The sequence below is a fragment of the Marasmius oreades genome, chromosome 8 (assembly GCF_018924745.1).
Source record: "Marasmius oreades isolate 03SP1 chromosome 8, whole genome shotgun sequence".
Lineage (NCBI taxonomy): Eukaryota > Fungi > Basidiomycota > Agaricomycetes > Agaricales > Marasmiaceae > Marasmius > Marasmius oreades.
Window position 1 is genome coordinate 1,705,995 of NC_057330.1, and position 18,717 is coordinate 1,724,711.

Here is an 18,717-nt window from a genome sequence, read left to right on the forward strand (position 1 = left end):
CAGTCTTCGATGCGGACGGTCCGCTCCTAATTATGTAACTCAATTCTCTCTGCCAGCTATTGTTAATTTGCAGAATTCTGACTCCACGACGTAGATTAGAACAAGTGATGCAGACGTATTGAATCTGGGATATATTATACAAGCAGAACCTATTTAACAGTGATATCCAAGTGAAAAATGATGAGATGGCGTTGCGATATACGATTTGGATTGTGCGGGTGATCAGTTTACGATTATGCAAAGTGGAGACCGGAAACAAGATGAAAACCAAAGATAAACGACATCCCCAAGCAAGGGGAGAACCTAAAAAAGAGAGAAAAAAGGTACGAAAGAAGGCAGAGGGTTCTACGGTAAACAACAGGGGTCTATTTCGGTTCTCATATTTGGTTCTGAAGGCCTGAACACGAGAACCAGCCGTCCATAGGAGCCAGAACTCATGACGGCGAAAAGTGTTGCAGAGCCTGCTGAGAGGGTAGAGACTCGTCACTCGATGTATTTGGTTTGCGCTTGAGGCTGGGTTTCTTGTGAAGAAGCTGTCCGCCTTTCTTATCCACTTGCGGAAGTTCCGTAGGGGTTGCTTGACGCTTGCTCCCCGTCGTACCCGAAGATCTGCCCGAACCACCACTATTGGTCTTTGAGCGAATCGAAGAGGTGAATGACGAGGCGTCAGTCGAAGTCTTCGACTTCGGCAATAGTACGTCAGACCTGAATTTGTCAACAACAGATTTCTTGTTCGAAGCTTTTCTTCTACTCTTGCTCTTGTGCGACCACTTTTTCCGGGGTTGGCCATCCTTCTCATTCTCCTCGTCCAATATCATCAACGCGCCCTCGATAACAACCGCGTGGACAAAGACATACTGCCTCAAGCTCTGGCACAAACTCATCCGCTGCTCCCGCATGTCCTGCACAACCTCCCACAGCGGCATCTTGAACATACTCAAGGCCAAGGGGGAATCATGTTGGTGAAGAGGCCGAGGCTCGTTGTAATCAAAGGCGGCCCGCTGAAGCTCGGTACTTTTCAGTTTTGATGTCACTGCCTCCAAAGCAACCTTGTCCAGCTTTTTGTTGAACCCCAGTAGCGATTTTGAACCAACGTCAGCCGTGCTGGCAGTTGGAGGAACGCCAGCCTCTGGAGGAGAGGTCGACATCGACCTCGACCGTGAACCAGATGCGGACACGGAACCTGTACCCGACCAATTCCTAGATCCACTCCCCGTAGTTGACGGTACCGAGGCAGCTCCTGAGCCTGAACCTGACTCGGCACTTGAACCGACGGTGGGAGGGGAATCCAACCCTCTATTCGCTATTTGGCGACGAAGGCCTGTAGCGCCGCTGTTGCTGCCACTCGTGCTGGTGTGAATACTACTTACTCTAGACAGACATGACGCGTTAGCATGCGGCTGAATTGGGGAAAGCGATCTAGATGGCGGGGGTGCATCCGTTGCCAAAGAAGGCGCAGGTGAAGAATCGGCTCTCCTCTCAGCCTCAGTCAATACCCAGGGAGCAGGAGAGGCGGGAGAGCGAGAAGTAGTGGATGCGGCAAAGGGCTTGCGATTAGTCCCCTCAACGGTAGCAAAAGCTGCTTCTGCTGCTGGCCGACTTGATGGTGCTGAGGACGTACGGTCACGGAATGCCGAACGTGCTTTGAGATCAGCTTCCGCCACAGATGATGATGTTCGACCGTGGCCCTTGGCCCTCCCGTGCGCATTCACATTACCACTACCCGTCGATAACGAAGTTGCCGAACCATCCATACTCTTCTGCGTCAATTGTGAAGATCTGATAACGGCTGAGGTACCCTTGCCGGAAAACCTCACGTCAAAGCCACTGGGAAAACCGAAGGAGTCATCAGAAGCTGAAGATATTTCTGAATCGATAGCCGCTTGCACCGTGGAAGATGTCGACGAGGGAGGTAATATAACAGAACCAGAACCGACGCCATGCTCAGTAAAATCTCCGACTTGCGAGACTCGGGTGGCACTCCCGTAATGTCCTGTTTGATCAGACACATCCTGACTCCAAATTCTCGTCGTCGTATCTGCCTCCTCTCGTTGTTTCTTCCTCATCTTCTCCTGCGTCTCAACATTCGACGACATGGGATCCACTTGCATCGGCATCGGGGTTTGTGGTCCGTTACCGGCAGGCTTGCTTCGACGACCTGTATGAGGATTGGGACCCTAAAGAGATGAAGAGGGAAAGAAAAGGGGAAAAAAACGTAATTAGCCCGCTTTGCTCACAAATGAAGAGGAAGGAAACACTTCATTCAGTACCATCTCACGATGCACAGCGACGTGCAAAATATCTGTCCCATGTCCTGCTGGTATCGGCACTGTTTCAATCGTCGCGTCGGCCATATCTACATCTCCACTGCCACTCGGACTCGAGTCATTCATCTCAGCATCCATGCTGATATTATCCGCAGTTCGGGCCACAAGCGCTTTTCGGGCATTGTCCAACTTTTGAGCTGCCTGTTTCTCAGCTGTTCTAACTCTTCGTATCTCCCTCCTTACCCCGTCCAGGACAGCATCAATAGCGATAAACCCTCCCGTTCGACCGACACCAGCAGAACAGTGCATCAGTACAGGAGCATTTTCCCTTCCCAACGCATGCTTTGCGACCCCCGTGAGCCTATCAATTTCCTGATCTGAAGGTTTCCGAGAATGCTTCCTTGGATGATTCACCTCGAAAAACCTGACGCCCGTGGCTTTCGTTGGCGAAGAATCGGATTTGTTCGAGTCCGCATCTTCAGACGTGACACTATCAGGGTGGGGCTCAAGTATATCGGCTTCTTTGACGGCCGAGTCCACCTCCTTGATCAACCCCAACACACCCCTGGGGTCATCTGGGACATTCATGTCCGGCCAGTCCAAGTATTGAAAGTGTACGATCCGTCTAGGAGGGACATCAGGATGTCCTGTATGTCGAAGCTCGAAGGTACGTTTTATGATCGGCAAGTCAGACTGTGAAAGTAGATGATCATCATGCGAGGTAAAAGGATGAGAGGTAGAGCGTGTGGAGAAAGATTTTGATTTACTCTTCTTCCCCTTCTCAGAGCAATCCTTTTTATCTTTGATTGTGACCTTCTTCGACTTCTTCTTGGTCTTGCCTTTCTGTTCTTCCGCCTCAGGTTCAGGCATGGCGGGAAAATAGAAGCCTCCCGCTGCTGGCCCTTCATTGCCACTTTTCATCCGGGGCTCTTGTTCGTTTTCAACTTTGCCTTCAATGCTGACCAGCTTGAGCTGCAAAGGGCCGTACCACTCGTCTTTCCAGTAAGCGCCACACTTCACCATGGATCCCTCAACTTCACGCGTGAGCATGACGATAACATGTACGTTTTGTTGATAAACGAGGCTAGAAGTTAATGACCATTAGTAAAACGAAAATAAACAAGCACAGTTAGACTGACGTCCAAAAATCAACAAACGTAGCCTCTAAAGGTCCTTGGGTAGCGATATACCGTCTAGTGGTACAAAGCGGTTGAACATAACTCGCATTCACATAGTCGTCATATGGCTCCTTCACGCATTGCCTGGTAGCCTCTTCCTTCCTCTTCCGCTCCGCTGAGTTGTCCTTCTTACGTGGTACACTTGGAACACCATTGTGTGTCTTGTCAGTACCGCTTTCCCGCTCACTTTCGGTAGCCGTTGACTCTTCTCCAGTACCGACTGTATTTGCATTGCGGTACTGTGTGAACGACGAAGGTAGTGAGCTTGCACCCACTTCACCAGGTAGTGTTAAAGACATCGAAGGCTTGGGATTCGGAGGAGGACGAGGGCTTGAAGTGCGTTTACTCTTCATTGGTAAGGTGAGTGTGAACCCTGGAGTATTACCACATGCTAAAGACGGTTTAGAGGGGCTTGAACTTCTTTCAGGTACAAATATCGGTCCAGTGAGTGGCCCACTAGGAGCAACAATCCCACCGAGGTTCATTCCGAAAAATCGCGGGGCGTTTTGCGCCGAGGGTGCGGTGAGAGAAGGTTGGGATATATTAGATCCAGACGGGGGCACTGTGCCTGGATTTGAACTAGGGAAAGGAATGAGGGGTTTGGCTGATGATGAAAAGGTAGAGGGGATCGATGAAGGAGGAGGGAGCGAAGATATCAACTTTGAAGTGTCGTGATCGGAACCAGAAGCAATTTCATCTGGCCGCCGTTGATAGAGCTTTACGCGAGCATGTTCAAATGGCCAAATGTGACGGTACCTATGATCGTTCATGAGTTTATGACAAACAGAGAGCACATTACACACCGATTCTTAGCACCCTTCTCAACGCCAGCCGTGATGCTATAAGGAAAGGATACCGTTGGCGAACTCATCGTCCTTCTTCTAGTGGACTCTGCTGCAATCTTCGGTTCTGTCTCTTGGATGGAATCAACCTCCATATCCACATCCCCAGAACTCTGCGCATGTTGCCGGTCGCCTTCCATGTTCACACTATTGGATGGAGTCTGACCCTTCCACTTCTGAGTTTGCACCAACGCTCTCTTATTCTGCATTTCACTCTCCTTCGAATGATGTTGCATGATACCCATCAACCGCTTTTGCTCAGCTAGCTCGATCCTGTAAAATTGAATGGCAAGATTATCCATTCCCTCATCGACCAAGACTGGATCTGGATTTGATGAGAGGTCTGACGATTCCGGTGAGCTTGAAGGCAATTCTGGATCGGGGGAAAGCGAGCTATTGAAAGTCGAATTGTTCTGTCCAACGCCTGGTGATTGGAGGGAGAGAGAATCGGAAAGGTTCATTGAATCTGAACTGGGTGAGTTATTGGATGTATTGGCTGAACTAGATGATACGATCGCGGTATCAGTTGCTTTCGATGATAAAGATACTTCTTGGTCGTCTTTGACATCATCTACTCTCACAGGGATATTACTAGCGTCACCGAATGAAATGTTGGACTGTTGTGTACAACCGACACTTTCATCCGAGTCGGAATATTCGAATCCATAATCAGATGCTTCTGAAGTGGAGGATAGATCGTTCGTAGCATCAGCCCTCCTTCCAATGTCCTTTAACCACTGAAATGGTAATTCCTGAATACGTCGTCGAACTCGCTTCGGTAGTCGCAAGGGTATGCGCTCGGTGATGCCCTGTCATAATGAGCAGGGGTTGGTAAGCACAAGTATGGACAAAAATCTCACCTGTGATAACTCTGTATTCTGTCTTACCGCATCGAAGAAGGGATTCGCAGCCATCGACATCGGATTGTAGCCCATCGACGACAATGTGGGTCGCCTAGAGTCGCGACGGCCAGGAACTGACGGTGTAGGCAATGTTCGTTGAGCACGGGGTATCGTGGAGGAAGATTCGAAGGCGGACAAAAGGAGACTGTGTGGTCGTAAGGGCCCAGTAGCGAAGGCTGCATTAGTACCAGCACTAGCGACACCTCCAGCCATTGCGCTAAAGCCAGCAATGTCAGTAGCATGATTCTTCATGTCTATGGTATTGTGACTCTCTTCTTCTTCTTCGTCGTCGAGCGTTGGTGGTCTTGTATCGACAAGATGCCTCCGTTCTCTCCACACTCTCTGAAAACCACCCTTCAACCAACATAGCTGTCCTTCAAATCGTTCTGCAGAATCATCGTTGGCGAACTTTCTCAACAACCCCAAAATGTTGCTTCCTTCCGGTAAGGTACCGCCCGGCACGACACCGCTGGTGTCGGCATCATACACAACGATGCTCTTGGCCTCTCTCCATTTGCTAAACCGTTGTCTCGCCGTTGAGGATGGTAGCATCGCAGCCAGCCGATGGAGTGAAAATAAGGGTCGTTTTAACAACGTCGATGGGACCGATAATGAAAGTGCATTGGGGATTCGAGCCGATGCATAGGCTGCATGTGGACGAATGTCAATAATGAAGGCGTCCATAGTCTCAAGGTCGGCTGGGTTGACACTTTGGAAACGTTCCGGAGGATACTGAATTTGTTTCGACAACAACAGAGCTGCTGCACTGGGACCAGCGCTCCCGCCGCCCGGGCTCCCATCCGTGCCTGCAGATGCTGGACCTTGGACAGTCTTACTCTTCGGCGACGGCAGTACAGGGTCGAAGTTGGTCAAGATGGACGATGGAACTGGACCGAAAGAACGTTGTTGGATGGCCTTTGCGAAATCGTCGGTGTTGTCTGCATCGTCATGGGCTACATGAGCGACTGCAGAGGAATCCATAAAATGAAGATTGTTCGGACGGTGTGATGGGGAAAGGGAAGGAAAAGAAGGAATAATGAAATGAAATGAAAATATTATTAGATAGATGGGAGTATGTGAGGAAATACGTTGGAAAGGGATATTTGGCAACATATCCCACCAGCCGATGACGTCATAACTCCTCGTTCCGGGGGGTCGCTCAGTCACGTGGCTATCTTCTAGACTCTACGGTGTATACGGTGTATTTCCGAAGCTACTCTCTCTTTTGAAGCTACTCTCTCTCATTCTCGCCTCACTTTGTTCCGATGTCTTGCGATCGCCCAGAAGTCCCTTAGACCCAGTCTGCAAAAACAATACCCACTGACACGTACGAGAAGAAATCAGTTGTGTCCAAGCTGGAACGCCCCCTTGGACATTTTCCGCCCCATACAGACTAATTGCGGCGTGTCCGTTCCTTGAAACCGAGACCAGGCGACCAACAGATGTTAAAAAAGAAAGGAGTGAATACCAGGCATCTCGGCCATTAGTAGCGCCCATAGGTCTAGAGCGGTCTAGACCTTTCATCTGAGCCAATAAGAGCACGTCCTTATGGGTCCACAACAAAGGACCCAATAAGATACATGTTCAACATATTCACACCTCGTTTCGGAGTTGAAAGCTGTGGAGACTGTCAAACCAACGAACTTAGGAGTGGGAAGTAGATCTCCACGAATTCCATTCTGTGTTTGGAGACAGCATGAATCCATCTCCCGTCTCTCCCGTCTCCACGCGCGTGGAGAGTCCCTGGACTCAGCGTTCTCCGTGGGTCACATACCCATTTCGGAGTTCGGAAGAAAGCTTGATTGGACGATCATTCCGCGTTCCGATTGGTTCTGTGCATAGCCAATCATAACTAAACTATCGCCCGAACCATCGGACATGTGAGAACCTTGTCATTTCGAAAGCGTAAAAGCAAGAGTCTATTTGTCTGAACCTTACGTGCTCACGTTTGACAATCGAGGTGAGAGACGGGGAAGACTTCAACTTGCTTCAAGCTTCAAGCTTCAAGACTCGCTGAGAGATCGTGGGACCTGGCAGCGCTGATGCCACAGGTCCCGAGGAGAAACTGACGTCGCAGAGGAAGCTGAGAAAGAGGGTTGATAAATGTTTCCGGTGGTGGGTCAGAAGGAGAGAAACTGCACTTGGGATCTCAGGATAGTGCTGTTCTGTTACGTTCAGGCTAAAAGAAACACCAACTTACCCAACTCAACTCCATAGTCAAAGTAGTACATACTCACTGTATTGCCATATGGGTCTTGAGAGATGATTTTTGCAATGCTCTGTATTAGTTGCATCCTGCCAAGTGGGGACGAGGAAAGGAGTTGCATTGCTGTCCGAGCTTCGAGGCTAAAGGACTACTTCACAGCTCAAATGTGAGTCTGCATGCCCTTTCAGGTCTGTGAACCGCTTATTGCTGCATTCACAGCTACTGTACACGGTGACTGTAAGGAGATAAGTTAAACATGACATGCCGCAGAAGTAAACGAACAAACTTTTAAGCTGCGCTGCAGGACCGTTGGAGTCGGGAGGAAGCGTTGGGGACGATCGGCGGACGCCTTTTGAAGTATGAGTGTGACTCCTTGAGATGCAGTTCAAACCTGTATTATACGAGCCAAAGCCGGTAAGTAGACGGGACCAAGCAAATGCCAACTGAGGCGATAAGCGAAACACATGTTCAGAAAACGAATCTTGACTCGATCTTGACATTCCCTGTAAAAGCTCTATATTGGGACTTGTGAGGTTATGGACCACTAACCGGAGGTAACTGACTTGGTTTGTCCTCAATGAGCACAATCTAACACCTCTCGGATTACCAGCTGCCATTGTCCTGGAGTATCCGGCAATCCGGTAAGAAACACAAATCAAAATTACCTCTTCCTCTGCAGTATTGAAGCCAGGTCGGACCATGTCTTACCTCACGGTACAAAGGCATAGCGCAAATGTTAATGTTTAAGCAACGAGAGTGGACTTCTTCTCACTTTGCAATAACATTCCGTCTGTGGATCCTGACACGGCGTGAAAAATCACATTTGGACGATGATAGATGCTTACATATAAATTTGGCTTCCTTTTCGTCGATATCCTGTTTTCCACGGGCAATCCATCACATGTTTTCTACGAAGGAAAGGACTAGAGAGAGGACAAAAAACGTATGGCAACCAAAGTTGTAAACCGGAAAACTTTTAGGATCCGGACTGCCAGTGTGCACTCCCCTTGGGCGTTTGAGGCCTGGTTCAGTACTTTGCACTCGCGACGGACTGTACGGCGGGCACCAAAGATAAATGAGCTTTTGGTGTGCTGAACGTCGTGATGGGAATGTTGAACGAAAAGGATAGCAAGCCACGAGTGCGTTCTGGTTGAGTTTGACACTCATATATATTTGTACGTTTCCAAAAACTTGACTGGAATAATGATAACTGCGACTGCGCCAGACTGTGATGACAAGTTGATTACATTGAACAGGACTAATCAATGCACCGGAGTAACACTCGCCAATCTACACTGTTGTCCATCTCGTTCTCTCACTTTGACAAACAACCGAGATCTACGGTCCTTATTGACATCAGCACTCTCAAGCAACCTAAAAACGGACGTTAGCTGAAAAATAATGGTTTGGTTTTGCAAACCATACCTATCCCTTTGACGTTTCAGCTCGAGATACTTGACAAGTGAAATACATCCGATCGCAAACCCTTCACCTCGAGATAGAGAAAACCCTCCTGTTGTAACGTATCCTATGATCGAGTCCGTGGAGGGATTGGACGCAGTGTCGGTCGTGTTTGCATTTGTAAGCTACCAATGTATTTAGTCACAAAGCAGGCATCCGGGAACTTAGAAACGCGTCTTTCTCACCTTTCCCGCGTCATTTCGCAGGAGTAAACAGTCCTTGACCTCTGCGTCCGGTATGGAGCTAATAACTGCTAAATCGGTAGGCGCGCCTCTGCCGCAAGGACTGAGCTTGATCGTTACTAGAGCACTCTTCAACAAGATTTCGGGGGTCATTTCTGGAGGAAGTAAATCGAGATGGTGATTCTTCCTAGCGTTTTCGATGGCGGTATGCAGTGCAATTGCTGCTGCACCTGGAACCCCTTCGACGTTGACATCCCTCGACACCGCCTCCAGAAGACCTTTCCCGCGAAGTACCCAAGGCGGGATGTCATATTCGATTTCTACACTTTTGTCCACATCCATGTCGTTATTCCCCGACTCATGTTCGAGTTCAGGTTCCCGCTGTGTACTGAGGAAACCTGCTCCGTTCTTCTTTGCACCTTCTTTGGTATTCAACCCCAACACAACCTCCCAATCCGCTCTCCACGGGCTTCTCGTCCCCAACTTTTCATAGTTTGGTTTCTTCGCAGGTGGTGTTCTCTCCCATTTCGCCTTCTCATCCTCTTCGGTCTCTCTAGTATGCAAGCTATACAGATCCGTTCCGGGAAAATCTCTAGGAAAATACGGTCGACCAGCCTCGAAAGCCTGATGTGCACGTTCCCGCTGACCACCGACACGAGTACCGGTGTGGATAAGAGATGAAAGGAATGCCATTGACCATCCTGCAGGTAATAGGAGTGTGAAACCGTGGACGCCCTCTGTATCTTGTTCGGAAGCTACGATGGATGTTTGAATCAGCATGAGAGGCACACAGTCGTCTTGCGGGAGCGAGGAAAGTGGAGTGCCGGGGATAAGGTGGCTCTTTGAAAGAGTTAGTCGTGCGAAGGAAGAAAAAAGATGTGGAAGTGAATACCTTGGCCCTCCGCTCATCTAGATCCTGCTTTTTGAACCTGGGTTGCTTTAACTTCACGCGGGTTGTTTCGTCCCATAAATCGCTTCGCGCAAGAGCTGAGGTTGGGTATGTAGACGAAGAGAACGACGGCTGGTTGGAATTTTGAGGTTTAGAATTCTTGGGAGGGAAACTGGGAACATAATCGCTCAGCTTCAGAGGGGGGTTAAGCTTACGAGAGATTGAAAAACGATGTACTTTAAACGTGGATCATGAACCTTGAAGCCAACGACCATATTTCGAGGTAGAGAGCCTGAATTTTGTATCTTGCCCAGGTAATCCCAGAACTAAGGGCATTGTCGTTAGCCAAGTAGATCCGGAGTCATGCAAAGCCACAAACTTGTTTGAACTCTGCATCATCCATCACGGGCGAAAGAGCCCCTTTCAAAACTTGACAAGACTTTGGCCCCATCAGTTCGAAGACATTCAGCTGGCCTCGCAGATCTGCAAGCTCTACTTCCACTTTGGAAGTCGAGGAAAGAGCTATGGAGGTAGCGGTACGCAACGCAGTGAAGACGTCCTCAAATAGGCCAGGGTGGCAAAATATCCAAGCTGTTCTTGTCAGTTCATCTTGAGGAGTTGCTTTTGCTTTTGCTTTTGCTTTGCCCTTGCCCTTGCCCTTCTTTCCTTGCGACCCCGAGGTTTCTTGCGGAGGGGGAGGAGGAGGAGGGCGCCAAAGAATTATGACTGGACCAATGAGCTTGAATGGGTAAAAGCCGGGCTGGTAAAAGTCCGCTTCCACGGTTCGAGAGCCATCGATGAATCTATGAACCCTGGATGAAACCAGCGCCCTTGTTTTGCAGATGCACAGAACCGTACCGTTTCTTCGTCGGATCCACATTCACACAATCACAAACCATCTCAAAAATCAATCGAAGGGTTGCTTGAGGTCCTCTCAACTCAATAAGACTTTGATAGGATGCATCGTGCAGAATAGAACCGTGTTTTGAGGCGCGGTGAGATGGCCGAAATGACTTTTCGGTAGGTGTAATAGCGAGTCTAAATCCCCACATATTCTTCATGTGCATGCGTTTCGCGTGCCAGATGTGGGATTCGAGCCACCGTTTATCGCGTTGTCGTTTCAAAAAAACCTGACTTTTTGGGAGACGTTTCGATTTCCCAAGTTTGGGTCTAGATCGACCTTGGGCTTTCTTCTTCACTGGATCCATCTGTGGCAAAGGAAACTGAGAATATCCCTAACGAGGATCAATGGAGTGATTTCACCTCGGCCTTGGCCTTTGCCCTCAATCTTACTGGTACCCTTCGTGGATCATGACTAGCTGCCCTCCGCCGCAGATGCCTTGGTAAAAGTTGCCACGCGCGATGAGTAGAAGATGTGCTAGCGGTTTTGATAGCGTTTTGCATCGCATTGATTTCATATGAACGGCTCTAAACATATGATGAGACTGCATATAGACCGAACAATGAGTTGACAGACCTCCGCAAACTTTTCAACGTCAATAGCACCAGGAAGGTTCTTCATGCCTACAATATATCAAACCCCGGTTCTAGTCTCTTGTTGGTTGTACTTACTGTCATGGATAACAGGACCAAGGTTGGTAATGGAGCCATTTTGGTCTTGAACAGCTATTTGACGAACTTCACTGAGTTTCTGTTTCTTCCGTGCACGAAAGCTGTTGTTGTCCTCCGCGGCGCGTTTTGGAGCCATCGAAGACGACGAGAGCAACGCTCGCTTCTTTCACACGAGTCCTACTACCGCTGATCTCGTGACCGTATTAAGCGGTCGAAGGTTGAGGCCGGACCGAGCCACAACTATGAAGCTTTTCATCTGATACTGATGAATATATATGCGCCATCCCTTTATGGAATAATCAACTTTTTGTGAGACGGTTCCCTCATCTTTCATGTAACCTCAGTATTTCACTAATACTGGTTTGTTACTGCCTGCCACCTGGTGTGTGTACATGTTAGAAGTAGGTAACGCGTCGGTATTGGAAGGAAAAAAGACATGTCCACCACTACGCCTGAATAGCAGCTCTGCAGTCGTTATTCTGTTGGCCCATGATCACATTCCCCAACTGTAAATCCACCTCCACTAGCTGCGTTCGCACGCTTGTTGCATTGAACGTCGCACGACCATGGGAGCTACATTTATGTCGACCTGGAAACATTTCCCGCCTTTGGATACGGCAGATGCGGACTGGTTTCAGAGTTCTAGTGAAGGTTTGAAGGTTTCCGGTGATGGGTACCAGAGTTGAACCTAAGGAAAATGAATTCGAGCGTCTTGAAAATGGTAGGTAAAGAAACTTACCCTGTATCAGATGGTACGCCTACAGCAATAGTGGGAGCACGACCGGTCAATGTTGCCGTAGAACCAGCAGTTAACGGTAACTGGAACGCAAATCCCAGTATTATCAGTGTTATCGCCATTACCGGTGTTGCCATGCCATTATGTTACCAGTGTACCAGTAACAGGAGCCTTAATGGTATGCTCGGTCGCATCTGACACCAAAAGCCTCAAGGTATGGATACACCCATTGACACCAACGGTTTACACGTTCCAGACTCGATAGCCGAAGGGGATCACCTCGGCGATTTGACTTTAACTTGAACTGCATTTGGCGACGCGGGGTCCCAACGTTGCTGGATCGCGGCAATTTCAGGATTGACGGCTTTCACCGTCGAACAGGCCACCGTTGCACCCCACGGAACCTGAATTGCGGTGGAGGGCATGCCAATAGATGAGACGCACCGTGCGTTGACCCGGGTTCTTAAGCACTACCTCGGTCGGCAATAGACAGTTGGGATCCTAAAGACGAGATGGTGGTATATCTGTGAACCTGTGAAAGGACGTCGATAAACGTCCATGTTTCAGCTGGGTTTCCGAGACCATTTTGAGCAGCATTGCCCAAAAACCCAACGACAGAGTCTCTCAACTTGTCTGGGCAGATTCTACTCTTCAGATGGGTACGTGATAACATTCTGAGGATGCCGGGCGTCAATGGATTGTGCGGATGAGGGGATGGAGAGAATGAACCTTGAGGAAGTATTGTGGATATAGAAAAGATCCAAAGGATTGAAACAAAGGCACAAAGGCCTGCAACCAAAGAAGGGAACTTGAACCTGTCTTGACGGCAAAACAAAGAGTAGAAAGGAAGGAAGAGAAAGGAATGAATGAAACGGCATGGCTTTTATACCAGGAAAGATGGGCTAGGCACCAGTCCTGATAGGGCAATGTTAGGAAGCATTGAGTGGCAGCGTAAGGCCATTGCTAAGGCTCGTTAAGGACCTCATACAGGGACTGTAACGGAGATCAGCGAAGAGGAGAGAGCCTGAATAACTTGGATCGCGTGTTAAACTCCTTCGTTTCCGGCGGGACGGGTTACAAGTCCCTCTCATTCGCTCAAACCTGGCAGAGACGGTAAGTCATAAGTTGGGACGAACACGGTGGATTCCATCGCATGTTCGCACTGTCATAGTCACCCAAGCTCTAGAACAAGTTGTTCGAAATTTGTAGGATACTGACCGAGACTCCTCGACAATCCTCTACACCTGCTGTTTCTTCGTCAGCGCATGCACATCTTGTTCTATGTAAAGCAGATCTGTCATCAGTCGTTCATTCTCCGTATCAGGCTCAAGTCACTCACGGATCCCCCAAACATGTGTCCGTAGATCCAGGAATTCAACATGCAACCCATCATAGAGCTTCCTAACCTCTGCACGAACACGCGAAATCTCTTCTTTAGACGCAGACGATTCTGATAATGCTTTCAAGTCTTTCTCCACCGCTTCTATCCGTCGCACTTGTGTCGTCACCTGAAACGGACATCAGTGGCTTTTGTTAAACGCAAATCATTTTGGAGCTCTCACCTTCTCTGTACTGACCCTCAACTCCTCCACGCTTGCTTGTAAAGCAGCAGACGCCTGTTTATACTCGTCCAACAGTTGATAAGCGGCGAATGATGATGCTAGTGAGAATCCGAACAGAAACCCCACAATCCTTGCCTTAAATTTCAGCACCAGTCCGAGTCCGCATGAGTAGACTGGACGCTCACCCGCCCCGAAACCCGCCAATGGGCTTCTTCTGCGCAGGTAGAGTTCCTGCTATAATTGGTGTTACAGCTTCATTTCTGAGTATTGTTGAGGTTGAAATACAACGTCTTTGCAACTGAGCGAATGTCTTTCGAGTGAGTGAAGAGAGGCAGCGAGACGCCATGATGACCGAAGGTAAACTTGACCAACCTAACCCTACCGTACTTATTAGTGCCCTCTGATAGCCGTAAATTCTGTTACATATTTCAATGTCTATTGACGTTTACTACATGACAACTACATGGGTATAGAAAGTAAAAGATACGATACTCGGAGCAAAAAATAGATGAATAATAATACTTACAGCAATCGGAAGAGTGCAGTTCGTACCGAGGCGTACCGAGGACGTCACACAATGCGAACAGACACATTTCAACCTAGATGAAGCTGGTGCTTGGTGGCCTTTGCTCCACATATGTATCATGTTTCCCCGTCAGATTCTTGTGCTTTAATCCACAATCCACCCTGTCCGCGGAAGATCGACGTCCATCTCGGTGAGCCTGCCACTGCTTTCGTTCAAAAAGAAGAAAACGCACCCCAGTAAACATAGTAAGCGTCATCTTTGGGAAGAACTTATCGATTCCCTTCCGTCCTGGTAACCCTCCCCATTCAGCAGGTGTTTGGAATTCCGGTGTTACGCAATCAGGAAGGAACGTAAAACTTTGGAAGTGTTGGAGGAGGCGGATCAGCATCAACGACATTTCGTTGTATGCAAACTAAAGGTGGAGTAAAAAAAGAAGTTAGTAAGAAGGCTGAAATGAAAAGTGAAACAGGTGCAAACCTGCTGTCCCAGACATATCCTGGGTCCCGCGTTGAACGGCAAAAAGATGAACGGTTTGGGCGTCAGATATTTCTTCAAACGCTGGTCTAAGAAGCGGTCGGGGTCGTATACATCGGCTAAGCGTAATGTCATTGATCCTGGAATGTTTCCGTACTGAGGACAAAAATGAGAGAACATACCATCAGGTCCCCACAAATCTTTCCTGCGGTGCATCAAGAAAACGGAGTACGGGACCCTACACACACAAATAGATAGGGATATGAACGCATGGCGAGGCAAGTCGAACTCACTTTGAGCCAGCAGGTATATAGAACGGTAGTTTGCCTGGTTCAGGTGATGGCCAGGTCGTCGCGTTGATGCTTTCTCGAATGTTGAATGGGACGACCGGGTATAGTCTCAGTGTTTCTGGCGTATATATGGGTTACCCGCTTCTGAGCAATAAGTGAACTTCTCACCGTTGATGACAGCTCGCAGGTACTTCATCTCCTTGACCATCTCCCAACTAATGTTCCTTCTATCATTAGCCGTCCCAGCTGCTTGGAGTACCTCTTCTCGGAGACGGGCAGCGACGTGCGGGTGCGTCGCCAGGAAGTATACAATGAATGTAAGTGTGGCGGCTGTTGTGTCACGTCCAGCTATCAGTATATTCAAAGTTGCATCTTTGAGTATTACAGGATCTGTTTATGAGAGATGCGTCAATGCTTTCCATACCAAGTAATTCAGAGGATAAACAGAAGGGACCTACCATCCGTAATATCGACCAAATGATCCAACAGCGTTTCGTCCTCACCAACGTCATCAGTATTTTCCTTTGAATCTCTCAATCCAGCCTTCTTCTTCGCAATCGCTTCAGCGATAATAGGATCAATAAAGCCTGACACGATTTTCATAGGCCCTTTGACTCTGTCCTTAAAAATCTCGAGCAAAGGCCACACAGGACCGACACGTTCGCGAGTCGCGATACCTTCTTGGGCCGCCAAGAACGCTTTCGCGAACTCGTCCGCACGAGTGGATTGGAAATGGGAAGTGTCATGGTGAGGGTAAGGGAGTGGCGAAGCCAGATTATCGACGCAGGAACCAAATAGGAATTCAGTCGCGGAATCAAGAGTGAACTTGCCCATTAGGTCCTGTCCGAGAGATGGTGGATCGGCGTGTCGGAGAGAATAATTATCTTGAAGTCACTCACTTGGAAATCTAAAGGCACCTCTTCACGAAATCGGTCCTTCATCAGAGCGACGACCCTCTCGGCGTGTTTATCGAATAGTTCGAAGTGACTGATCCTATCCCGGGTGAAAAACGGCCTGGTCATTTGACGATGGAATTTCCACATTTCCCCTGTAGATAGACTTCAGGAAGATAGAAACAAAAAAGAAACGGGTGTAAAATACCATCTGCATTGAATACTCCAACTCCAAGCATGTCTCTCATGTTTCTCTGGAATCGTTCACCTATGTGAGATCATAAACTGAGCTGACTCTGATACGGGCCGGGTACATTGAACTTTTTTACCTTTAACGTAGTTATTAAAGTCGGTGGCCAGAATTGTCTGGATATGTTCCGGACAAGTGGTAAGTATCAAGTCTTTCCACAGAACGTTCATATTATAAACGGGTCCTTTGGTTTCGCACAACTCCGCAAGGCCGTCACCTGCACGAACGCTGTGGATTACAACTCATGCACAGAAAGAGAAGGCCAATAAGACACACCAGGATACCCATATTTGAAATTTTTATACATCGCGATTACGATGTCCAAATTACCAGGCCAGTTTCCGACAACTCGAGGGACGAGTCGAGCGCCCATTTTATAAGCTTCGAACCTTTGTCGAGCCTCTCTCAAGACGATGTGAACAAGGAGAAGGGCAGGAAGACATAAGAGGGCGAACGCGACGAAAGCCCAGGACGGCGGGTGCACATCGAAGTTAATAAAGAGGTCAGTTTTGTAGACAGCATAAGAAACGATGGAAGGTGCAGAGAAGATGAAGGACCAGCGGGATAAGAAGCGAATTCCCGGGGTGAGACTACATGGTAGAGTGGTCATGGCGATTGCAGGAACAAGAATAAAAGTCCTGACAGGTGGTCCTCCAAGGCATGGCAGGTTTATGTATGAATGAAGTTCCAACCAGGTGACCCGTTGCTGCCTTGTGATAATCAAAGAATGCTACATGTCGAACATTATCCGTGCAACCGCACGACGGAAACCGGTTACACGTAGTAGTTGGACAATCCAAGGTCCTAGTAAGTGAAAACTCGCGAGTACTATATATGTAGTGGAATAGGAATGTACTATGCACCTTGCTGTCATGCAGCTGCAGATTGCAATGCATGTATTTGCAGTGAGGAAAATATTCACACCTACACCGGCAGTATTAGTGGCCAAAAAGCCCGCTGTCACCAAGTAATCAGGCACGAGTTAAGTACGAAATACCCGCCACGGCGCTACCTCTTATCCACGATTTATTCTCCAAAGTCGAATTCGCCGCTTTCAAGCCCTACGCAAAGCTGCAACGTACGGTACAGCTTTTCCTTGCATATCAAAGTCGGATCAAAAGTAATCATTAGAGTGGCCGATTATGGGTCGATTGTGGGTCGATTATGAATTCGCTGAGGCCAGCTAATTTGAACGTTTGAACACCCCGTTTTGTCTGTCGATCATGTGCCCTGCTGGTACATAAATAAATAAAATATATCATTTCTTATTTCGTGTTAGAGACCCGTCAAATAATCGATGACGTGAGAAGCGCTGGTCGGTTTACCCGAGCGACTCCATAATCGGCCACTCTGAACACCATTATTGCAAAAGAAAGTCTCTTATTTCTGCAAATTCCTCATGTGATTCGAGAGGCCACGAAATCAAATGAAGGTATTCAAGGCTTGCAGTTAGCACACTTCAACTGGCAAAACTCCGGTACCACTCTCAAATGACTTTTTGGGATATGTATACCAGAATCCGGGAAGATGAAGGGATCTTCGGTTCTGGAGTACAGTAGGGACCAACATCCGAACTTTATTGCAAGCTTTATTGCCGGAAGTGTCACTCCGGGAACTTCGCCTAGGCGCACCTTACCTTGAGCCAGTCCCTGCCAGTCCTGTAAGGCTCAGTGGACATAGAGTCTAGAGGTTGTGGGAAGCAACTATAAGCAACTTCTAATCAATCAGCATAGGAAAATGTACTCACTGAAACCGAGCGCCGGATATCTGAAAACTATGAAACGATGACGGACTCAGAGATCTCCCTGTCTAGGGACGGAGAGGAAGGACTTGGGGTCGCACTGGCTAGAACCGCACCCACTGCAGTCTGCAAGCGTCACGGTACAGAATTGGAAAGCGTCGGTGGATGTGCAGTATGTGAAGGTAAAATGACGAAAATGACGACCGAGTTAGATTATCTCGTGCTACTATACCGATAGTGGCAGACTACTGTCAAGGTGAACGTACTGATGATTAGGGAACACAATTGGCGATCATGTACGGGTAGTACCAGTGTAACGTGGTTTTGAATTTTGCCAAGTGAGGACCTACTTGGTGTTTGATCAGAGCTCAGAACTTAATCACACCTGTGGTTCAGATCTAAGAGGTCGACGGGGACAATTTTCAGTCTAGTAGTCCGTCCCTTCGATATTCATGTGTTCACGGTAGTTTAAACTGTAAAGTACCGTAAGGAAAACACTCGACCCAGTAAGTATTCTACTCAGCTTAATTCCAGTACTTGGGACGTTGAGGAAAGCAGCGCCGCAGTAGCCAAGCCTGGGCTACCAGAAAGAGCTGAGAGTTCGCTGGATGTTGGCATGAATTGCGGAGCCTGGTACAGCTAGTTGAAAGTTAGCGTTGAGAGTCACGTTCAACTTGCATGGCCTGTTTCAAACCAGACCACTGCCGGCGGTCTGGCGAGCTCTCTCTCTCTCTCTCAGCTTCTGG

At 48.3% G+C, this 18,717-nt stretch overlaps 6 protein-coding genes across 7 annotated transcripts; all 6 read right to left on the reverse strand.

Moving 5' to 3' along the window:
- Positions 1-82: 82 nt before the first annotated feature.
- Positions 83-6,293, reverse strand: E1B28_012493 (uncharacterized protein). The gene is made up of 5 exons (XM_043157612.1): positions 5,148-6,293; positions 4,249-5,096; positions 3,407-4,201; positions 2,271-3,351; positions 83-2,177 (listed from the first exon to the last, which is right to left on the reverse strand). The coding sequence occupies exons 1-5, from the start codon at positions 6,168-6,170 to the stop codon at positions 435-437; spliced, it is 5,490 nt and encodes a 1,829-aa protein (XP_043004979.1). The 5' UTR covers positions 6,171-6,293; the 3' UTR covers positions 83-434.
- A 2,085-nt stretch (positions 6,294-8,378) lies between these two features.
- E1B28_012494 (uncharacterized protein) lies at positions 8,379-11,733 on the reverse strand. 2 transcript variants are annotated; one of them, XM_043157613.1, is made up of 11 exons: positions 11,500-11,733; positions 11,405-11,451; positions 11,191-11,355; positions 10,786-11,135; positions 10,307-10,730; positions 10,165-10,253; positions 9,931-10,099; positions 9,042-9,878; positions 8,821-8,981; positions 8,682-8,769; positions 8,379-8,621 (listed from the first exon to the last, which is right to left on the reverse strand). In XM_043157613.1, the coding sequence occupies exons 1-11, from the start codon at positions 11,633-11,635 to the stop codon at positions 8,559-8,561; spliced, it is 2,529 nt and encodes an 842-aa protein (XP_043004980.1). In that variant the 5' UTR covers positions 11,636-11,733; the 3' UTR covers positions 8,379-8,558. The 2 variants fall into 2 exon arrangements, with proteins under 2 accessions (XP_043004980.1, XP_043004981.1); XM_043157614.1 differs by having other exon boundaries at positions 8,379-8,769.
- Positions 11,734-12,141: 408 nt separating this feature from the next.
- E1B28_012495 (uncharacterized protein) lies at positions 12,142-12,357 on the reverse strand (the record flags this gene model as incomplete). Its single annotated transcript, XM_043157615.1, has 2 exons — positions 12,142-12,187; positions 12,239-12,357. The coding sequence occupies 2 exons, from the start codon at positions 12,355-12,357 to the stop codon at positions 12,142-12,144; spliced, it is 165 nt and encodes a 54-aa protein (XP_043004982.1).
- Positions 12,358-12,698: 341 nt separating this feature from the next.
- E1B28_012496 (uncharacterized protein) lies at positions 12,699-12,908 on the reverse strand (the record flags this gene model as incomplete). Its single annotated transcript, XM_043157616.1, has 1 exon — positions 12,699-12,908. One exon carries the CDS (start codon positions 12,906-12,908, stop codon positions 12,699-12,701), a length of 210 nt encoding a protein of 69 aa, XP_043004983.1.
- A 565-nt stretch (positions 12,909-13,473) lies between these two features.
- E1B28_012497 (uncharacterized protein) lies at positions 13,474-14,143 on the reverse strand (the record flags this gene model as incomplete). The annotated part of the gene is made up of 4 exons (XM_043157617.1): positions 13,474-13,514; positions 13,575-13,743; positions 13,798-13,927; positions 13,983-14,143. The coding sequence occupies 4 exons, from the start codon at positions 14,141-14,143 to the stop codon at positions 13,474-13,476; spliced, it is 501 nt and encodes a 166-aa protein (XP_043004984.1).
- Positions 14,144-14,201: 58 nt separating this feature from the next.
- On the reverse strand, positions 14,202-16,898 carry E1B28_012498 (uncharacterized protein). Its single transcript, XM_043157618.1, has 10 exons — positions 16,507-16,898; positions 16,310-16,447; positions 16,189-16,248; positions 15,987-16,135; positions 15,546-15,927; positions 15,256-15,477; positions 15,091-15,205; positions 14,801-15,035; positions 14,556-14,735; positions 14,202-14,484 (listed from the first exon to the last, which is right to left on the reverse strand). Exons 1-10 carry the CDS (start codon positions 16,838-16,840, stop codon positions 14,440-14,442), a joined length of 1,860 nt encoding a protein of 619 aa, XP_043004985.1. The 5' UTR covers positions 16,841-16,898; the 3' UTR covers positions 14,202-14,439.
- Positions 16,899-18,717: the final 1,819 nt, after the last annotated feature.